Source organism: Chelonia mydas, chromosome 11, assembly GCF_015237465.2.
Source record: "Chelonia mydas isolate rCheMyd1 chromosome 11, rCheMyd1.pri.v2, whole genome shotgun sequence".
In the NCBI taxonomy this organism is placed as follows: domain Eukaryota; kingdom Metazoa; phylum Chordata; order Testudines; family Cheloniidae; genus Chelonia; species Chelonia mydas.
The window spans coordinates 33,487,860-33,507,284 of record NC_051251.2 but is presented as its reverse complement, the minus strand read 5'-3'; the positions used below and the strand labels follow the sequence as shown (position 1 = coordinate 33,507,284).

At 40.3% G+C, this 19,425-nt stretch overlaps 1 protein-coding gene across 1 annotated transcript in view; it reads right to left on the bottom strand.

The window, feature by feature from the left end:
- The window catches only part of SLC4A10 (solute carrier family 4 member 10), a 266,531-nt gene extending 247,417 nt beyond the window's left edge, over window positions 1–19,114 (bottom strand). The window contains exon 1 of the mRNA XM_037912746.2: window positions 18,744–19,114. Within this exon, the coding sequence (XP_037768674.1) occupies window positions 18,744–18,791 (48 nt within the window). The 5' untranslated portion in view covers window positions 18,792–19,114. The remainder of the gene's footprint in view (window positions 1–18,743) is intronic.
- Window positions 19,115–19,425: the final 311 nt, after the last annotated feature.

Sequence of the window (19,425 nt, the reverse complement as noted above, 5' to 3'; positions counted from 1 at the left end):
AACATTTAAAAAAATTATTTAACCCAATCTTTCTTGGATATTGACAAAATAAAAATATCTGTATCTCATTAGTACCAAATATACTTTCATGTTTTGTTTTCTAACTTACATTATGAGATAGTAGACTAAACAGCAGCAACAGGAGTCAGAAACCAAGCAAACTGAAGTAACAAAATGGCTCTAAATTACTAATCAATTATAAATCAGCGGTATTTTAGTCTACCAAAAAACTTGTTTGTAGCAAAAATCATGATTTCACCACTTTACTGTTAGAAAGATACAAGGCTTCTTATCAAAGCCCTGAGTTATAATTGGTTTGTACAAAACACTTACCAACTCTCCTGTTGTTGTTTGAAGCCTGTTTTTGAGCCACTGATGTCAGACTAAAAAGATTTGTTTTTTACTTTTTTTAAATGGATACTAAATGATAAAATTTCTACATGCACAATTACGGCTGTAATCACAAAAGGGCAAATTTGAGGCCTACTGATTCCAATACAGCTTCCCCTGGATGACAACATAACAATCTGTGGATTACAGTATTTAAACTAGATCAATCATAATCCTCTCTTTAGATTAGAAATGTTTTTAATTGCATACACATAAAACAGAACTACTAGTGCATCATCAACTTGCTATTTGCTATGCCAATAAATTATACTTTTTACTGTATTAAAAGCAAGAATTTAGAAATCAAAACAAAACATCTCTTTATAGCACATACCACTCCTTTTCCCACTCAAGAAACAGCTTATATGTTTTGCCTCACAAGAGGTATTTTTAATTTATTACTTTTACAATTTTTTTCCTTTTACTGGTGAGCACATTGTATCATTACGGTCACCGGGGTTCTAGGAGATAGCACAGCAACTTCCATGAGCAATCAGTGAAAAAACAGGCTGGGGAGAATGAGCATAATCACCTGGACATATTCCACCAATACAGGAAAGAAAAAGATCATCTTGTTCACAAACAAAATTGCTCCACATACAAACCCACAACAAAAGGAGATTCCTACAACAACTGTACCCAAATGTTACTTAAAATTGTACCAAGTGATGAAACGTGGCCTGTTAAACAAGGGAAACCAAATTAAGCGAACATTTGTAGATTGACATCAATTTCTTGAAGCCAACCCTCTAAATTTGAATCCTAGAACTGAAACACCAATGGCCTATGAATTTTTTCTTTTATCTTCTTTTTGGGGAGGGGAGGGGAGATAGAAAAGAGGGGAGCCCATTTACGAAGGAACTTGTCATACTTCATCATGAGATGTATTACTTTTTATGCAGCACTGCAAAAGAGACACAGGAGACCACTGCAATCATGCGGGTACACTCTGATCTTCATGCTGAGAATGAACAAAAGAAGCCAAACCAGAAATAGTTTGGGGCAACCTCCAGGTAACACCTTGTTACATGATTATACTGCTGCCTGCTTTGCACTTGCCTTGCACCTTTCACCTCAGAACACATTTCAGAGTGTTGCAATAATCTCTCGCTTGCTCCTAAACTGTCAGATCGTATACCCTGTACAGCACTTGCATCACTAAAATGGCTCATATAACAATATTGACAACCCCTAAGCTTTCAAAACTCATGAGTCAGGCCCCCCAAAATCAGATGATTGTAAAAAATAATAATGGGCTTCTTTTAACTGGTCTTTTGATTTTTGAGCCCTAGGGTGTGGTCTAGGCTCTGGTCACGTTTTCCTCCATAACCACAAGGGCTAGCAACTTTTTAAAATGAAAACTGAGATTTCCATGTAATCACTTGACTCCAGGAACTTACAATTTACAAACACTGAATATCATAAAACTCACATAAAATCAGCTGGCAATTCTATGGGCTGAGCAGGCTAATAAAGGAGAAAGTTTGTTAACTCACCTGTGTCTGGTTCATCAGCAGTGACACAAATCAGAATACCAAAACTGACGCTTTAAAATGACATTAGCCAAAAAACCTACAGGTTACTCACTATGTTCCCCATGACGCTAGTACTCAAACTATTGTCACAGGACCATTCAAGACATGGGCACTCAGGCAAGGGCTCTCAGACTAGTACTATTGATTGTGTCACTCCCAAGAACTAGCTCTGAACAACAGTTTCACAGGCCAAGCTTGAAAAATAAAAAATAAAAAGATTATTATGGTTATTCAGTCTCTGGAGGATCACGTTTGGGCTTTGATCCTGCAAAAACTTGCACACATGCTTAACTTTACGCACAGCAAGTGGTCCCATAGACTGCACTGGAACTACAGGCATAAGGCAAAGTCTTTACAGGATTGGCATCACTTGGGAATTGGGGTTATTGCTCTGACAATAACTGGACTTTAGTCACAGAACTGTTCTTCAAACAGAAAAAAGTGACAAAATATTCACCAAGTTTGTGTCATTTTCATTCTACAAGTTTTAAAAAAAGCTGAAAATTTTGAACAAAATAATTTCCAGGACAATTTTTGGTTTAACTAATTTTTGTTTTGAAATTGTTTGGTTTTCCTTTTTTCTCCCACCTCTCCTTCTATTTTCCACTGGAAAGGAAAGGGAGCAAGGGAAATTAAAAAAAAAAAAAGAGCATAATGAAAAATGATAACAAAAAACTTTTTACTTTTCAGTTTAATTGAAAACAAACTGATTTTTATTTAAAAAGAAATATCACGTTTTCACTAGTTTTCTGATTCTGAAAATCCTTTTTTTTTATTTAAAAATTCATTCACAAATTCCAACCAGCTCTATTTAGTCTATGTTTTTGCACAGATCTAATGACTCTAGCATTGCATACAGAAAATGATATTAATAGGCTCTCTATTTATGAAGAAACCTATAGATAAAAAAAAAAATATAGAAAAATTCCCTCTACTGAAATTCCGCTCCTGCGTCAGGAACTAGTGAGCACCCGGGCAGTCCCACGAAAGCCAGAAGGACTCTGCAGAGGTGAAGGGCTCGGCCTCAGCAGATCTAGATGCAGGGACAGGACCCATCTGTACCAGCAGCAGCCCAACATGCAAAAAGCTTTTTGGATCTTCTTGGACTTTGCAGATAGGGAGGTTGTCCTTTGTGTTGATGGAGGCAACTGCCTTTCTCCTTATGTGGCCTATCAGGCTGAAAATTTTTCTTCCCATCCCAAACCCAGGTTCTGGAGGTCGGAAAGGGAAATCCTCCCACCTACCATAGGAGAGCTGCCACATGCAATAAATAATAATAATAATATGAGTCCCCTGTTACACTTCTGCAGCCCTTTCTCCCCATGGCAGGCACGTGTGATTGTTTTTATTTTTTGGTTAAAAATATAGGACAGGGATGGCCTACCATCCTCCTCTCCCTCCGCCTGAAAAGATGCAGAATGGGTTACTCTGATCCTAAAAGATTACATACCTGTTCTGTGAGGATCTTATTCTCACTGAAGATGCAAAATAAAATATAGAAGCTTTGTCTTAGTATATATCACCAACTTGTGAGTGGGCAGCTAAGCCAAGGAAGGTTACACAACTAAGAAGCTTTCAGGAATCACAGTACTCTCTCACAGTACAGAGGCACGTGAAGCAAATTCTGCTCAGCAAGGAAGTATTACCAGTGTCTCCCCCTCTTGGTAAAGAACCATCTTCACTAAAACAAGAAACGACTGAGAACAAGTGATTACATTATCTTATTCGCTATTACTCTAAATGAGGGTTTGGGAAGACACCGGGCTTCTAGTCATAGTACCATCTCTTCAGTCTTCTATAGGCTTTTGTTCATTTTCATCTTGATCTCCTAACAAGCTCTCTAGGTAACTATATAATCAAGTAATCCTAGTTACTAGTCGGAGGTCTGTTTTCTTGGTCCCTCCTCTGAATTGAAGCTGACAAAAGCAGGATCTCCACTAGGAGATCTCTCCTTCAAGCCCATATAGTGTATTTGTGACTATTTTTTTAAGTTATATTTTGGCTTTGATTGTTTGTGATGAAAAGCAAACATGTTTAGCCTCGCTTATTTGCCAAATGCTTTGGCACAATAGGAATCAGGAGCACATACTGTATTGTGATTGTGTTATATCGCCAGAAAAAAAATATTTGAAAATGTTTCTTGTCAGAGCTTAGTTTTACAGCCCTCCGCTTGTTTACAAAGACACTTTTTAGGTCAACACTGCTCAGCTGCTGCCAGACTTGTTTGCAAAACAGAGGAAGGTGTATTTAGAACTGCCTATTATTAAGGTTGCCTGACACTTCCCGTTGTAAGTTTTAGCAATATGGACTGAAATTTTCCATGCTGGGTACCTGCTTCAGACTGAATTTTATTTTATTTTTTGAAAATTTCAGCCAGAACAGTCCAGCCATTTCCGAGAACAAGACTGGGGGAAAAAATCTATTGTTTTACCCAATTTTAAAAAAAAATTGTGACCTTTTATTTGAGAAGTTCTAGTGCCTCCACACTTTTTGAGAAAGGACCTGAGATTTAGCAAGAGGTGGCCTTTGTGACAGGGGAGGTGTCTTTTGCTGCCCCTGTCAAAATCCACCCAAATTTGACAAGTTATAAGCCTTTGAAATAAAAATCACAGTTCACAAATGCTCAGCCCTCCATACAGTTTTGCAACCCTGATGTGGCCCTCGGGCCAAAAAGTTTGCCTGCCCCTGCTCTAGGGTCTGATTTGCAGAAGTGCTGAGCACCCACAACTACAACTGACGTCAAGGGGAGCTGTGCTTTGATCATATTAATTGCCATATAATGCTACGTGCTCTGAAAGAGTCAGGTCCTTGGTGTCTCACACAGGGCACCCAAAATTAGTGAATTTCTTTTACCTTAATCTCTGTGCCTCAGTTCCCCATCACAGGTGTATTGTGAAAACAAATTAATATTTGTGAAGCACTTAGATGGCGTAGTGATGAGCACCACAGAAAAGCCCATAAGGAAATTAATAATTCTATCGTCAGAGCAGGATTTGAATAGTGTATATTAAATAATGCCTGTGGCCACACATTGAACAATGGAGGAGAAAACAAAACACTGAATGGCTGCTCATGAAATGAGCATTGACCATCCTGTACATGGAATGAGTTAGGGGGTCCTGTGAGAAAAAAAATAGATGTGATTCTGTAATTAAAGATTGGGTCATCAGGCTCATGCACAAGGTGGGGATGAATTAAGGTTAGACAGGCACCCTTAGTGCTGGCATTTCCTAACTTTTGATGCTTGACTCTGCAACGTTAATAATTTCTTAACATAATTTGTGTGTACTAGACTAATGTACCAGCATTTTCTATGGTTTCAAGCACACTTGTACACATGGTAGTCAGCTGCTTTGGCCATTAAAGAACGAATTCAAGTCTCCCTGTGGTGCGCGGGGGAGGGGTCAGGTATTCCAAGACCATGAACACACTTAATCTACAGGGGGAAGCGATGGCCACATGCTTACAGAAAACCTCCTTTGTGTAGTATTGGCAAGGGTCTGTGAGGAGGCCTTGCCACTTTCTAATACATCTAGAGTGTAAATTAATCCATGCTGGATTTATCCAGATATTTTTCTCTGAAAAGTTTAAATAGCATCCAATTGTATGGAATACAGCTACTGTTAATGATGTCGTGAATGTATTTTTAGACAAATATAAATGACTCATAGGTTTACAAGTCCTTTTACAGCACCATTTCACATCTAATTCTAGAAGTGTGGTAATGGTGCAATAAAACAAATGGACACAGTCAAGTCTTTTGTTATAATGGTGAACACTAGGAGAAAAGATGTTTAAAATAAGAGGAAGTACCCTAATTATATAGTTAGTCAAGTTTTCTGCTTAAAGCATTTGACAATCTCTTCAAATATATGAGAAAAGATACTTTAAAAAAATTTGTGCACTATGTTTACTGGATGCCAGTGTTTCAAAAAGTGCCTACAGCAGTAGTAATATGGATTGTATTCTGTGGTATCACGAAATCTGTTAGGCAGACTGTGAGGATGTAGGATACTTTAGGAATATGATAAATCAGTTTGACAACACAGGTAACCTACAATGAATACATAATCACTTGTGCTGACACTGCTGGTACTTTGGAACTTATTTGAGAGTAAGTATAAAACACTAGTTATAGATCAGCAACAATTGTAAATTGATGTTTATTTACAAGCAACACAGGCTGAAGATGACTGCCACTATCCTATAACTGTTATTTTTAACATGCACTGTTCATATTACATAAACTCATTTAAAGTACTAATATAACATTCTCCTTCCCCCGCAATAGGAAGGTTCTACTAACATGGCTATTAAGTAGGACACATGGAGAGATTAACTAAAATTCTCTCAAACCTGTGGATTATTCTGCAGAAGAATGTAACTCACCTACATTTGCAGGAAGTGGGGTATCCACCATGGCCCTCTTTTATAGATGCTTTGTGAAGACTATTGGCATTTGCCACCAGGCCTGTACTATAAAGGTATGTTGGGAAAATATGCATTTCTCCTTCTAAACTCTCCAGCCATAAACCTCCAATCTTTGCAGGTTTGCATCTAGTTTCTTGAGATGCTCACTATCATTCTTGCCAGCCAATGGAATGCCATCTAGTCAGTACTGTACTCCTGGGAGCTCTCTCAAAATCTGATCCATACCTCCACTTGAACAAGGCTGGTGTCAATGTTATCCCAAAAAGCGAATACTGGTATTGGTATGACCTTTATGTACCACTATGTTACCAACTCATGGGAATTTTCCTCCACTTGCATTTGTAAGTTTAACATAGATCAGTTTTGTAAAACTTTGAACTCCAGGCTAAAGAAAGGAACTCTTCAGTACACTAGTTGCATAGTAGCTTTGAGATCTCCACAAATTCTTTAATGCTGGTTCAATGGGATATACCCATTTTCTGTGTGGACAGAGAGTATAATTTCTCCATTGAGTTCCAGATACCCAGGGCTACTGGTCTCATGGCATACAGCAGTACCCTTGTCTTGCAACACACAGGCCGACTGACTGGTCTACAAGTAAGCTTTACTTGTCTTCAATTCTCCAGTTCTCTCTTGAAAAGAGGTGCACATTTCTATAGTACTGCAGTTATACCTTTTTCAACGTTTGCCACAGAAGAATTTGTGGGAGTTTCCACCAGTACATTTCAAACAGCATGATGTGATTTAAATCCAGATGAAAAGCATTTATATTATAAATTTTCAAGTTAGAATGTTGCATTGTGAAAAGTGACTTAAGTCGATGATTATTTAAAAAACATCTGGATTTAAATAGCCTGGTTTTTTTTAAATAATTGATTTAAATCACTTTTATGGAGATTTAATTTAATTAGAAAAAAATTTGCTATTGCCATTTTAGATTAAAATTCATTAAAAAAAACACTCTTATTGTAATGTCACTACAAGCTGAGTACCTTATTTAAATATGAAGAAACTGCTGTAAACAGAACAAAATATTGAAAATTTAAGGCCTCTGTCCTGCAAACACTTGCCAGCTTTAGCCACATTAGCTATGTCATTGGCTTTAATTGTGCTTAAAGTTATGCACATGCGTATGTGTTTGCAAGATGAGAGGTTACAGTTTATTTTTATTCAAAACTTTTATAAATCCGAAGCAGAATAAAATTTAACACTGCAAAAGTAACTTCAATGTTAACATTAAGTTGTTTAAAGTTTCAGTATTTAAACAGTTTAAAATTATAAAAACTTTCTCTATAGTCTCACTTATTAAAACATCAGCATTAATACCATAATGCAACACTTTACACAGTTATAAATCAGTGATCAAAAAAATCATAAGTTAATAACCTATGAGTCCCATTACTCAAACTCAAAGGTATTTTCCTGCCCCTCAAAATTAAAATGCTCAAGAAGGAAAAACAACTTTGAAGCTTTGTTCCCATGCAGATTCTGTTCTTGGATTCCACTGAACACCAGCAGAAGAATCCATAGCAGTTGAGACACCACTCTTGTGATCATATCTTTATTTTCTCAAAAAATGTTTACCTGATGTTACCACCACTGAGGAGCTATTATAGCTTCATCTGAGAGATAGTTTTCTGAAAAGAGGGAGACTTGGCATGAAATTATTTACTATTGACAGAAGACCACTTCCAACCTTCTTCTAAATATTAAAAAGGAAGTTTACATCTATACTGCAAAAAAAAAAAAAGGTGTGTTCTTAACCTCTTGGTTAAAATATCAGCGAAGACACAGTAATTTAGCATTTAACTAAGGTTAGCAGAGCAAGTTCAACCCTTGGCTCACCCTATAAACTTTAGTTTGAGGCTTGAGCAACTAATCTGAGTTAAAAGCAGCGTTGATATGTCTTCACTGCTATTATAACCCCAGATTAGCTAACTTGAGCTAAGAACACACATTTTGTTTGCAGCATAGACATACCTTGAGTGGTGATTCCTCTGTTGTGAGTGGAACCTGGCATCTGTGAAGGATTGATCTTACATCCAAACAAATGACATGGTATTAAGCCTGATCATAATGATACACATTTTGCCAGATTCTAATTGCAATTTAGTAAAGATTTTTTCAATCTTCTTCCACACTTCAACAGCTTGAGCCATTGAACATGACTTCCTGTGTAGAGGATCCAATACCATTGTAACTGGTTTCAGTGTTGTTCTCCTTAACCTCTGAGGAAAGGACAAGAAGCAATGGGCTTAAATTGCAGCAAGGGAGGTTTAGGTTGGACATGAGGAAAAACTTCTTGTCTGGGTGGTTAAGCACTGGAATAAATTGCCCAGAAAAGTTGTGAAATCTCCATCATTGGAGATTTTTAAGACATCCTACCTGTCAAGAATGGTCTAGATCAGTGCTACTTGAAGTGGTGGTCTGCGGACCAGTGCCGGTCCGCGAGCCATCGGCTGCCGGTCTGCACACACATTGGAAAAAAAAATTGCCGGTCCCCCACATCAGATAGCTTGATAATATGTCTGGATAATACTTAGTCCTGCCCTGAGTGCAGGGGACAGGACTAGATGACCTCTCAAGGTCCCTTCCAGTCCTACAATTCTACGATTCTATGATTTGGAGCAATTCTTCAACAAACCTCTTAAGATTAATATTTGTTACCTTCTGGCAAACAGTCAGCTTCCTGTCTATACTCTTCACAGAGATTCACTAATTTAGGCCACTCCAAAAGAAACTTCCAAGCAATCTGCAAGAGTATTACACCCTACTTCCTGAGGCATGACAAATGCACCGCCACATTCCAGTTTGTTTTTCCAAATAATCACCACTTTGCAGCTGTCAGATACAGAGTCCCCAATACTGCAATTGCAGCCATACTGGCAGATGGACCCCGAGTCAGTGGGGCTCCATGAAGGTGCAGGGATCTGCATCTGTGTAGCACATTGCAGGACTGGATCCATAAGTAATAGGATTGTATATTCTTTCCTTCCATCATATTATTAATAATGGCTCTCATCACAAAACTTGTCACTTGGCTCTTAGATCTTTCACGCCTTTTGATTGTAGCATTAGGTAAATGCAGTTAAATATTCAGATGAATATAAATGACTGAAGGCACCAGTGCTCACCACAAAAGCAAACAGCTCCTCCTTCAGCAGTTCCTGTAGCACACACATTCACTGTACACAATACACTACCCATGTATACCCCGATACATAGTTTCTGAAAACTGAGCCACTGAAAGCCCTAACTGAGATGTAATGTAGTCAAAGCATTGTGACTTCAGCTTGTGGATGTTCGATATATCAAGAAGGTGGTGTGGGTCACAAATACAGCATGTGGGTTTCTTGCTTATCAGTTCTGTGTGTAAGTTTGTACTGTTATCAAAACACAGTATGCTAATAAGACCCCGGGACTTGTCTTATTTGGTGTATATGAACGTTTTAAATGGGCTTCTGAGAAAAAAAGACTATAAAAGCTGAAATTCTACTAACAATTAGGTACTAAAGAAACAGGTACAAAACATTTTAGCAAATTAAGACTATATAAATGGAAAGAAAGTAAACAGCTATCAACAAGTAAATCAAAATATCTATTTAAATTAGAAATAACTTAATTCAAATACAAAAATACTGGATGGAATTAAGTGAGGGTGTAGTAATTTTGCTGCTGTCCCTCAACTAAAATACAGCAGCACTCCCTATTTGCCTTGGGAATATTATGAGCTAACTAGAAGATGTAGTTTCTCAGCTTGTCCACGTAGACTTTAAACTTTCTTCATGATGCAAGTACTCATTATCTCCCTGCCCCTCTGGTCTAACCCCAACACTTCCTCCTCAAATAGCTTCAATGGCCCCTTCTTTCCTTCTGCATCACTCAAATGCAATGTCCTGAAGTTCCAGATGTGCATAGCTCTTTCCACACTTAAATTCTGTCCTCATTTCCTCCTGCATCCCCCCACTTCTTCCTCACACACCTCAAGTGCCTTCTCTCCTCCTCCCACTTTCACCTTGCTTCAAACCCCACCTTATCCTGGGAATAGCTTCCCAGAAGAAAGGGTGGTTTTAAGCACCTACCTGCTCTTTGTACTCATGACCACTTTGTTTTCAACTGTATTACACTGTATACACCGTAGGGAGTGACAAACCTTTTGGAACATATGAGTTTCTGTTAACTTGTATTTGACATTACAACAATCATGCCATATTTATAAAGAGGGAGTTCTACAATGGGCAAGACTGAAAATAGAGAACATTGAAACAAAAGCAATGTACTGAAAACTGCAAGCACAGTACATTGCTTTTGTTTCATTTTCTCATACCCATTATACTGCTAATCATTGAAGATCTTTAAATAAGTTTTTCCTCCACCAACTTAAATCTTCTGTTTGATACTACACTGAAGTCATAACAATCCTTTATGATATTACAGAGTGGTTCTATGGAAGTGATTTATCATACATACGGTTCCATAATTTTCCCAAGGGAGAAGTAGGAAGAAAAGATGGAGTTATTGTAAGAGGAAATTAAAACACAAATGTGTCTGATCAATAGAAGGTGTAGGATGTACTCAAATCAGACACATTTTAAAAAATAATCTGTTTTAATGTTTTCCATAATGTGAATGTATCTCATTCATATCATTTCTAAAGTTTGTGTGTGACCAGATGCTGTGCTGCAAGTTATTGTTTACAGGTATAAGTTTGGTATGCCACAAGTTAACTATGTCTTAGGGTTTTAATTACCTCTCTTCTTAATCATGACATTGGCAGGTGTGTGTTTATAAAGTACTGTCTGTGTGACTTTACTTATTTTATTGTATAAAGAGATGCACTGAGATCCAGTACTTTCTGGAAAAAACTACTTGTCTTTTCACTCAGACTTTATGGCCATGTGGCAACAAGAGAAAACAGATGAAGCGGTAATAAAATTCTAACGTTATCCTTATGATTGCATTTTTTAACCTTGTAACCTTTTCTCTGTGCCATGACAGAAAAATGTAACATTGTCTCTATAGTATTCCATTAACATTGTCTCCATAAATTTGCCCTGACTGTTGTAAAACTGTTGCGATAATCCTAAATCCTGGTCAAGTGAACAGGGAATTAGTATTGTTATAAAACACATTGAGCCACATTCTGCCGCTTATGCTCCTGTTAAGTAATACATTTAACTCTGCACGCTGTCCCACTCAGGACCAGCTCTAGGCACCTGCAATTCTAGGCACAATTCCAGGGGCGGCATTCCGGCCATCCTTTTTTTTGGCTTGGACAGTTGCACTCCCGGAGCTTGGGGTGGCAAATTTTTTACTTGGGGTGGCAAAAAACCTCGAACTGGCCCTGGTCCCACTGGAAGTCCTACTCATCATGAGTAAGAGTGACAGAATTTGGCCTGTTATGAACAGTAGTTTCCCACTCACTAGCTACAGTATTTTTCAAAAACAGTCACAACTTGAGTTCTCTCTCTTTTCTCTTCCCCTAGGACAACAAAGTAATGTGATTTTGTAAAAGCTTCCTAGAATTCCCTACTGTTTGTATAGCACTAGCAAGAGTTTTGAATACGCACACAAGCATACATACATATGAAATACCAGTGCTGTAAGATTATGTATTATTTTAGTTATTTTTCAATTGTTTGATATCCACCTGCCTTGAATTCCTGATCCAAAAAGAGCATCCATGCAGGCAGTCCTCAACACCCCAGTGTCGAGCCCCACTGTGCTGATCTACTTCCAGGACTGGAGCCTTTGACCTTTCTTGATTTCACAATAACCAGTTTTCAACCTTATAAAATCATAACCAAAAGCATAATTATGTGAATATCCATTGCTAAGTTCTGTTATGGACTAACTTCCTGCAATTTTGTCTATGTACATATACTAGACCTTTTTTTCCAGAACTTGTGGAAAAACACTTCTAAAAGCAAGGCTAAGCGTACTCTGATATATAGTAAATCTAAATAAAATAAAATAGCCTAACCTTTAAAACTATGGGGAAATTCTTCCTTGATTCACCCATTTTGGTCAAAGAGGGAAAGGTTTTGCCCCACTCATCCCAGGGGAAGAGGGGAGTATAAACTGAAACCTTCCTTGCCAAAGCATCAACCCAAAGAGGCAAGATGATAAAAGTCTGATCTTAGAACGGAAAAGCCAATTCATCATTAACTATAGTGGCATTACTGCCACCACTGTCATTAGAAAACATAAGAAAAACAACATGCCATGCAATCATTCATGAAAAAAAAAACAACCTATCAGTAAATATGTACAAATTCGCTCATAGATACGAAGAGAGGATGAAGTTCCTGCTATACACAGACATTCTGCTTACATCAGTTAGTCACTAATATTGATTTTAAAACATAACAATGACAGTCTTAAAACACAACTGAAATAGAATCATAGAATATCAGGGTTGGAAGGGACCTCAGGAGGTCATCTAGTCCAACCCCCTGCTCAATGCAGGACCAATCCCCAGTTAAATCATCCCAGCCAGGGCTTTGTCAAGCCTGACCTTAAAAACTTCTAAGGAAGGAGATTCTACCACCTCCCTAGATCCTTCAGATGGACTCCCTTGACCCTCGATCTTTGTTTCCAATAGTGTCTATAACTTGGACATGTATTCCTAAATAATCTTAAAACAAGTCTTTATATAAACAAAGTGTTTTTGGGAGCCATTTGCAACATCATGGATATGCAAGGATCCCACTGAGACAGGCAAAGTAACTGCATTTGACTCTAATTGAGAACCTACCCAAGAAGGGTGACCAGATGTCCCAATTCTATAGGGACAGTCCCTATATATTTTTCTTATATAGGCTCCTATTACCCCCCACCCCGTCCCGATTTTTCACACTTGCTGTCTGGTCACCCTATGCCCAAGACATTCACAGACAGAATCTGCAAACTATCTTTCACAATTTTCTACACACACACACACACACACACACACACACACACACACACACTTCACAGCAATCTTTTATTAACCACAATTGTTTCTTATAATTTTAAAACATTCATACTAAAAAAAGGTTCTTAAAATATTGATGATTGGTAAGTAAAAGAGGTTAACATACAGAAATCAATATGTAATATGGTAAGAATATCAACCTAACAATATAAGAACAGCCACACTGGGTCAGACCAAAAGGTTCATCTAGCCCAGTATCCTGCCTTCCGACAGTGGCAAATGCCAGATCCTTCAGCGAGAATGAACAGAACAGGGCAATTATCAAGTGACCAATCCCCTGTCATCCAGTCCCAACATCTGGCAGTTGGAGGCTTAGGGACACCCAGAACAAGTGGTTACATCCCTGACAATCTTGGCTAATTGATGTACCTATCCTCCAAGAACTTATCTAATTCTTTTTTGAACCCAGTTACACTTTTGGTCTTTGCAACATCCACTGGCAATGAGTTCCATAGTTCCTCAGATGGACTGCGTATTGTGTGAAAAGGTACTTCCTTTTGTTTGTTTTAAACCTGCTGCCTCTTAATTTCATTGAGTGACCGCTGGTTCTTGTGTTATGTGAAGGGTAGATAACACTTCCTTATTCACTGTCTCCACACCATTCATGATTTTATAGACCTCTATCATATCATCCCTTAGTTCTCTCTTTTCCAAACTGAAAAGTCCCAGTCTTTTTACTCTCACCCCATATGGAAACTGTTCCAGACCCTCAGTCATTTGTGTTGCCCTTCTTTGTACCCTTTCCATTTCTAATATATCTTTTTTCAGATGGGATGACCAGAACTGCATACAATATTCAAGGTGTGAGAGAACCATGGATTTATATAATGGCATTAGGATATTTATGGTCTTATTATCTATCCCTTTCCTAATGATTCCTAACGTTGTTAGCTTTTTTGACTGCTGCTGCACATTGAGCAGATGTTTTCAGAGAACTCTCCACAATGACTCCAAGATCTCTTTCTTGAGTGGTAACAGCTAATTTAGACCCATCATTTTGTATGTATAATTGGGATTATATTTTCCCAACGTTCATTTAATTTCATCTGCCATTTTGTTGCCCAGTCACGCAGTTTTGTGAGATCACTTTGTAATTCTTTGCAGTCTGCTTTGGACTTAATTGTCTTGAGTAATTTTGTATTATTTGCAAACTTTGCCACCTCATGGTTTACCCCTTTTTCCATATCATTTATTAATATGTTGAACAGCACTGGTCCCAGTTCAGATCCCTTGGGGACCCTATTATTTACCTCTCTCCATTCTGAAAACTGACCATTTATTTCTATCCTTTGTTTCCTGTCCTTTAACCAGTTACTGATCCAGAAGAGGACCTTTCCTCTTTCCCATGACTACTTACTTTACTTAAGATCCTTGGTGAGGGACCTTGTCAGATAGTCCAATTACCCTATATCCACTGGATCAACCTTGTCCACATGTCTGTGGGCACCCTCATAGAATTCTAATGGGAATTCATGGTGAGGCATTATTTACTTTCACAAAAGCCAGGCTGACTCGTCCCCAACATACTGTGTTCATCTATGTGTCTGCTAATTCTGTTATTTACTCTAGTTTTAACCAATTTTCTGGGCACTGAAGTAAGGCTTAGTGGCCTATAACTGACTGACAGGATCACCTCTGGAGCCTTTTTTAAAAACAGACATTACATTAGCTATCCTCAAAAAAGAACTAGATAAATTCATGGAGGATAGGTCCATCAGTGGCTATTAGCCAGGATGGGCACGGATGGTGTCCCTAGCCTCTGTTTGCCAGAAGCTGGGAATGGGCGACAGGGGCTGGATCACTTGATAATTACCTGTTCTGTTCATTCCCTCTGGGGCACCTGGCATTGGCCACTGTCAGAGGACAGGATACTTTGGGCTGACCCAGTATGACTGTTCTTAAGTTCTCCAATCATCTGGTGCAGAGGCTGATATAAGCGATAAGTTACATTGCACAAACAACGAGGAGTCCTTGTGGCACCTTAGAGACGAACAAATTTATTTGGGCATAAGCTTCCATGGGCTAAAACTCACTTAATCAGATGTATGGAGTGGAAAATACAGTAGAGAGGTATAAATACACAGCATAGGAAAGGATGGGAGTTGCCTTACCAAGTTGTGGGTCAGTGCTAACAAGCCAATTCAATTAAGGTGGAAGTGGGCTATTCTCAACAGTTGACAAGAAGGGAGGGGGAAAAAATCACGTTTGTAGTGCTAATGAGTTCAATGTAATCAAGGTGGCCCATTTCAAACAGTTGACAAGAAGGTGTGAGTATCAGCAGGAGGAAAATTAGTTTTTGTAGTGACCCATCTACTCCCAGTCTTTATTCAGGCCTAATTTGATGGTGTCCAATTTGCAAATTAATTCCAGTTCTGCAGTTTCTCACTAGAGTCTGTTTTTGAAGTTTTTTTGTTGAAGAATTGCCACTTTTAAGTCTGTTATTGAGTGTCCAGGCAGATTGAAGTGTTCTCCTACTCGTTTTTGAATGTTATAATTCTTGATGTCAGATTTGTGTCCATTTATTCTTTTGCATAGAGACTGTCTGGTTTGGCCAATGTACATGGCAGAGGGGCATTGCTGGCACATGTTGAGAATAGCCCACCTCCACCTTAATTGCACATATAAATTAAATAGGACTGTCATTTGCCATCTTCTCACCATGACTAACAACTTTTTTCCCAGCATGAGATACTGAGCTGAAGTTTCACTGAGAGATGCCACCTCAGACGCTGGTAAACTTTGGCTCTTGTTCTGTATTGATGGTAACTTGAAGCCAGCAAACTTTGGGGGCTGGGAGCTTTTTCTTCACACCCAATTGAATCCAAACCAAATTTAAATTATATTTTGAAATAAAAATGTATTTGCTCCAGGACTGGGGTCCTTGCACAGTTTAAACTGGAGCTGAATTTATTTACAGCTGTGTGAGCTGGGGATTAGCCCAGGAAAGAAAACAAAAAAACAAAAAAACCAGGGGAGATTCATTCTCAAAAATACCACCACCTACCTCACACTATAGTCTAGGTAACACTGACTCCAGATACCTAAGCCCTGTCAGAGTCCTCTGCTACAAGGACCCCACATGCTCAGAGCCGAGAGCACATAAAGGCCCTTTAGGGCCAGGCGGGCACTGAGGCCAGTCACCAGCTGGGATGAGTACTGCAGAAGCACTGCCATGGTTCATGTTGCCCTGTGCAGAGGAGCATTGCAGGGCAATTAGCTTCAAGACTGGGGAAGCTGTGCCTTCGCATCACTGCTACAGCAGGAAAACAATGCTACCTCTCTTACCTCCCAGAAATAGAGCATGTGTGAGTCCATCCATCATACAGATTGTGTTCTCTGCAAGGCTCTATCAACCTTCCAGACACACACAGAGACCCCACCTAATAAAACTGCTGCTAGAACTATTTGACAGCATAATCCAACCCATTCTTCTACGTGGAAGGAAAAGCCAGGGCCCATCTTTAATATCTAATTGGGATAAAACCATAAAAGAAACCCTATGTTTGTACAACTGCGAATAAGTACTCCATGTGCACAGAAATTCCAGTAACTAGGACTGCAGAACAGAACTGGGCCAATTCCCCCTGCTAATCAACATACAGGAAAGAATATTCAGCTTCTCAACCAACACAGCAGTTTCATCCACTGAAAATTACTTGAGGATCAAAAATTAAACCTGAATGCAACACAATCCATCCCTATGCACTGTCACTCCCCAAAGACAGCAATTCTGATCAGTGGAACCAACAACCCCCACCTCAAGCCCAAAATATATTCAAGATGCTAGATCAGCACCTAAATCAGTATAAGAGCCACTAGCAAGAAGAAATCAAAAACATAAACAAGTTAGACTGCTACAGACCCTTGCACAGAACCATCAAACCATCTCACTCTTGTGACATGTACAAAACTATGGCAGTCTCTCACCAAATACTGAATCAGTGACCACAAACTAGAGGTGAAAATTGGGAGACACAAAGTATAGCCCAAAGCAACCAATGTGGCAGAGAAGAGACTTACAGATCATGTCTCCAATGTCTCTGTGCCAAGGTCTAAAACAGAAGGAACTGCAACAAAAGGTATTTCCTCAAAATTATCATGAATCGCAAGAGCCTTCTCATCCAAACATCAGTGTGGAAACCCTGTGCCTGATCCTAGGAGAAAGGAGAGAGATGCCAGAGATGCCATTGTCCTGTGTAGCAACCCACCAAATGATCAGGAATAGGTACTGGCAACAACTGGCCACAGGTGATTGAATGTTAAACACAGAGTCCTATGATGGGTGGATGTTATCCACCTCTGACAGAGAGCTGAAGGGTCCAGCTCCCTTTTACACTTTGGCAAAATTTGTACAACTTGTCATGCTAAAAAAGTCTCACTGGACTGATATTAATTGCGCATGGAGAGAGAGAGAGAGCACGCACGCCTAGAAACAGACCCTGTGAGTGAGCATGACAGGGACCCCTGCAGACTGACCCTCAGTGTGTCTCATGCAGTCTCACAGACTGACCCTCCGTGCATGGGACAGAGACACCCAGACAGCCTCTGTGTGCTTGCCTGTACCACAGCCACCACAAACAGACAGACCCTCTGGGTGTGAAAGCCTGCTCCATAGACAGAGGGATGGAATGTGTATGTCTCTGTGTGACAGAGACACCCCCCCCCCAACAGACAAACTGACCATATACCACATACATGTATGTGCATATATACACATACATGGGGGACAGGGACCCCCCCACAGACCAACTGACCACTCCTGTACAGGAGCACAAGTGACAGGGGCCCCACAGATAAACAGAGTGTCCCTCTGTGCAAGTTGGGGGGCTAGGGACCTCCAGGGAACAGAGGGGGGAGTGTGAATGTGAGAGAGGGACCCAGCAGACCCTCTGAGAGAGAGGCAGGGACTCTTCCAAAGAGAACCCTTCGGTATTTGAATGACGGGGATCCTCACACTCAGGTGACCCCTTTCCACAGCAGAGCCAACTTGTGCCCACCCCCAGCACCCGGGAGTATGGCGAGAAGGACTAGTGGGGACCCCCTTCCCTCGTTACAGAAATGCAGGCAGGCGCCTCCGCACGTACCGGAGCCGAGAGACGCACACAGCAACCCCGGCTGCTGCTCCCAGCCCCGGAGCCAACCATCGCGTTTTTTCACTCAGTAAAAACCACACGCATTGTGACCCAAAGCACATCCATATTGGGGGAAAATGCCTTGAAAAGCCCCTTCTGCCTGCGGGCTTTGCAGCCCCCTCGGTTCCCCGGCCCCGGGGAAGGAAGAAGAGACCTTGGCACGGAGAGAAGCAGGCAGGGCAGCATCTCTCGCTGCGCCTCGCGATGCGCTCGCATCCCCAGCAGCGGCTCCGCTTGCTTGGCGGGGTTTGCGGCAGACTGCAGCAAGCAGCATCTTACCGTGGGTAGCAGCGGCTCCATTTGCGCTCCTTGGTCTTTAATCTCCATGTTGCGAGCTTGCCTCTGGAACGGACACCTTCCTTGCAGTCCCCTCAGCGTGTTACATGCACAGCTCCGGCGGCAGCTCTGCTTAGTATTCGGATCAGGTAGCTCTGAAGCAGGAGGCAACTACACACCCCAGCTCGCCACAGTCACATGGCTCCTGCTCACTCATGAGGCTGTTGGCCAGATTGCAGGAAAAAGGTAAAAGCTGGATCTACCTGCAGGATCCTGCCAGATCCTGCCGGTTTTTGTACCCAGTCCCCCAAATTGGTACTTCACAAGACAGAACAAGTTTACCTGCTGCTACTGCACCAAGAAACCCACACCACGGTGCAACAGCACCACTAAAACCTGCATCCGGCACCGCAATCCTGCTGGATCCAGCCAAATTTTGGCCCCAATCTCCTAATTCTGAGGCATAATTGGGCAGCAGGTGCAGACCGTGGACATCAGTGCATCCTGGCACAACAGTGGTTCAAATACTTGGATCTGGCATCTGGATCCTGCTTCATCCATGCAATTTTTGGCCCCCAGCCCAAAAATTCCACTACTTAAGTAAAGAACCAGTACAGTTATTCCTACTCCAAGAAAAAGAAAAAAAACCAGAACCTAAAGCATCCTCGTGCAACAGCACTGCAAA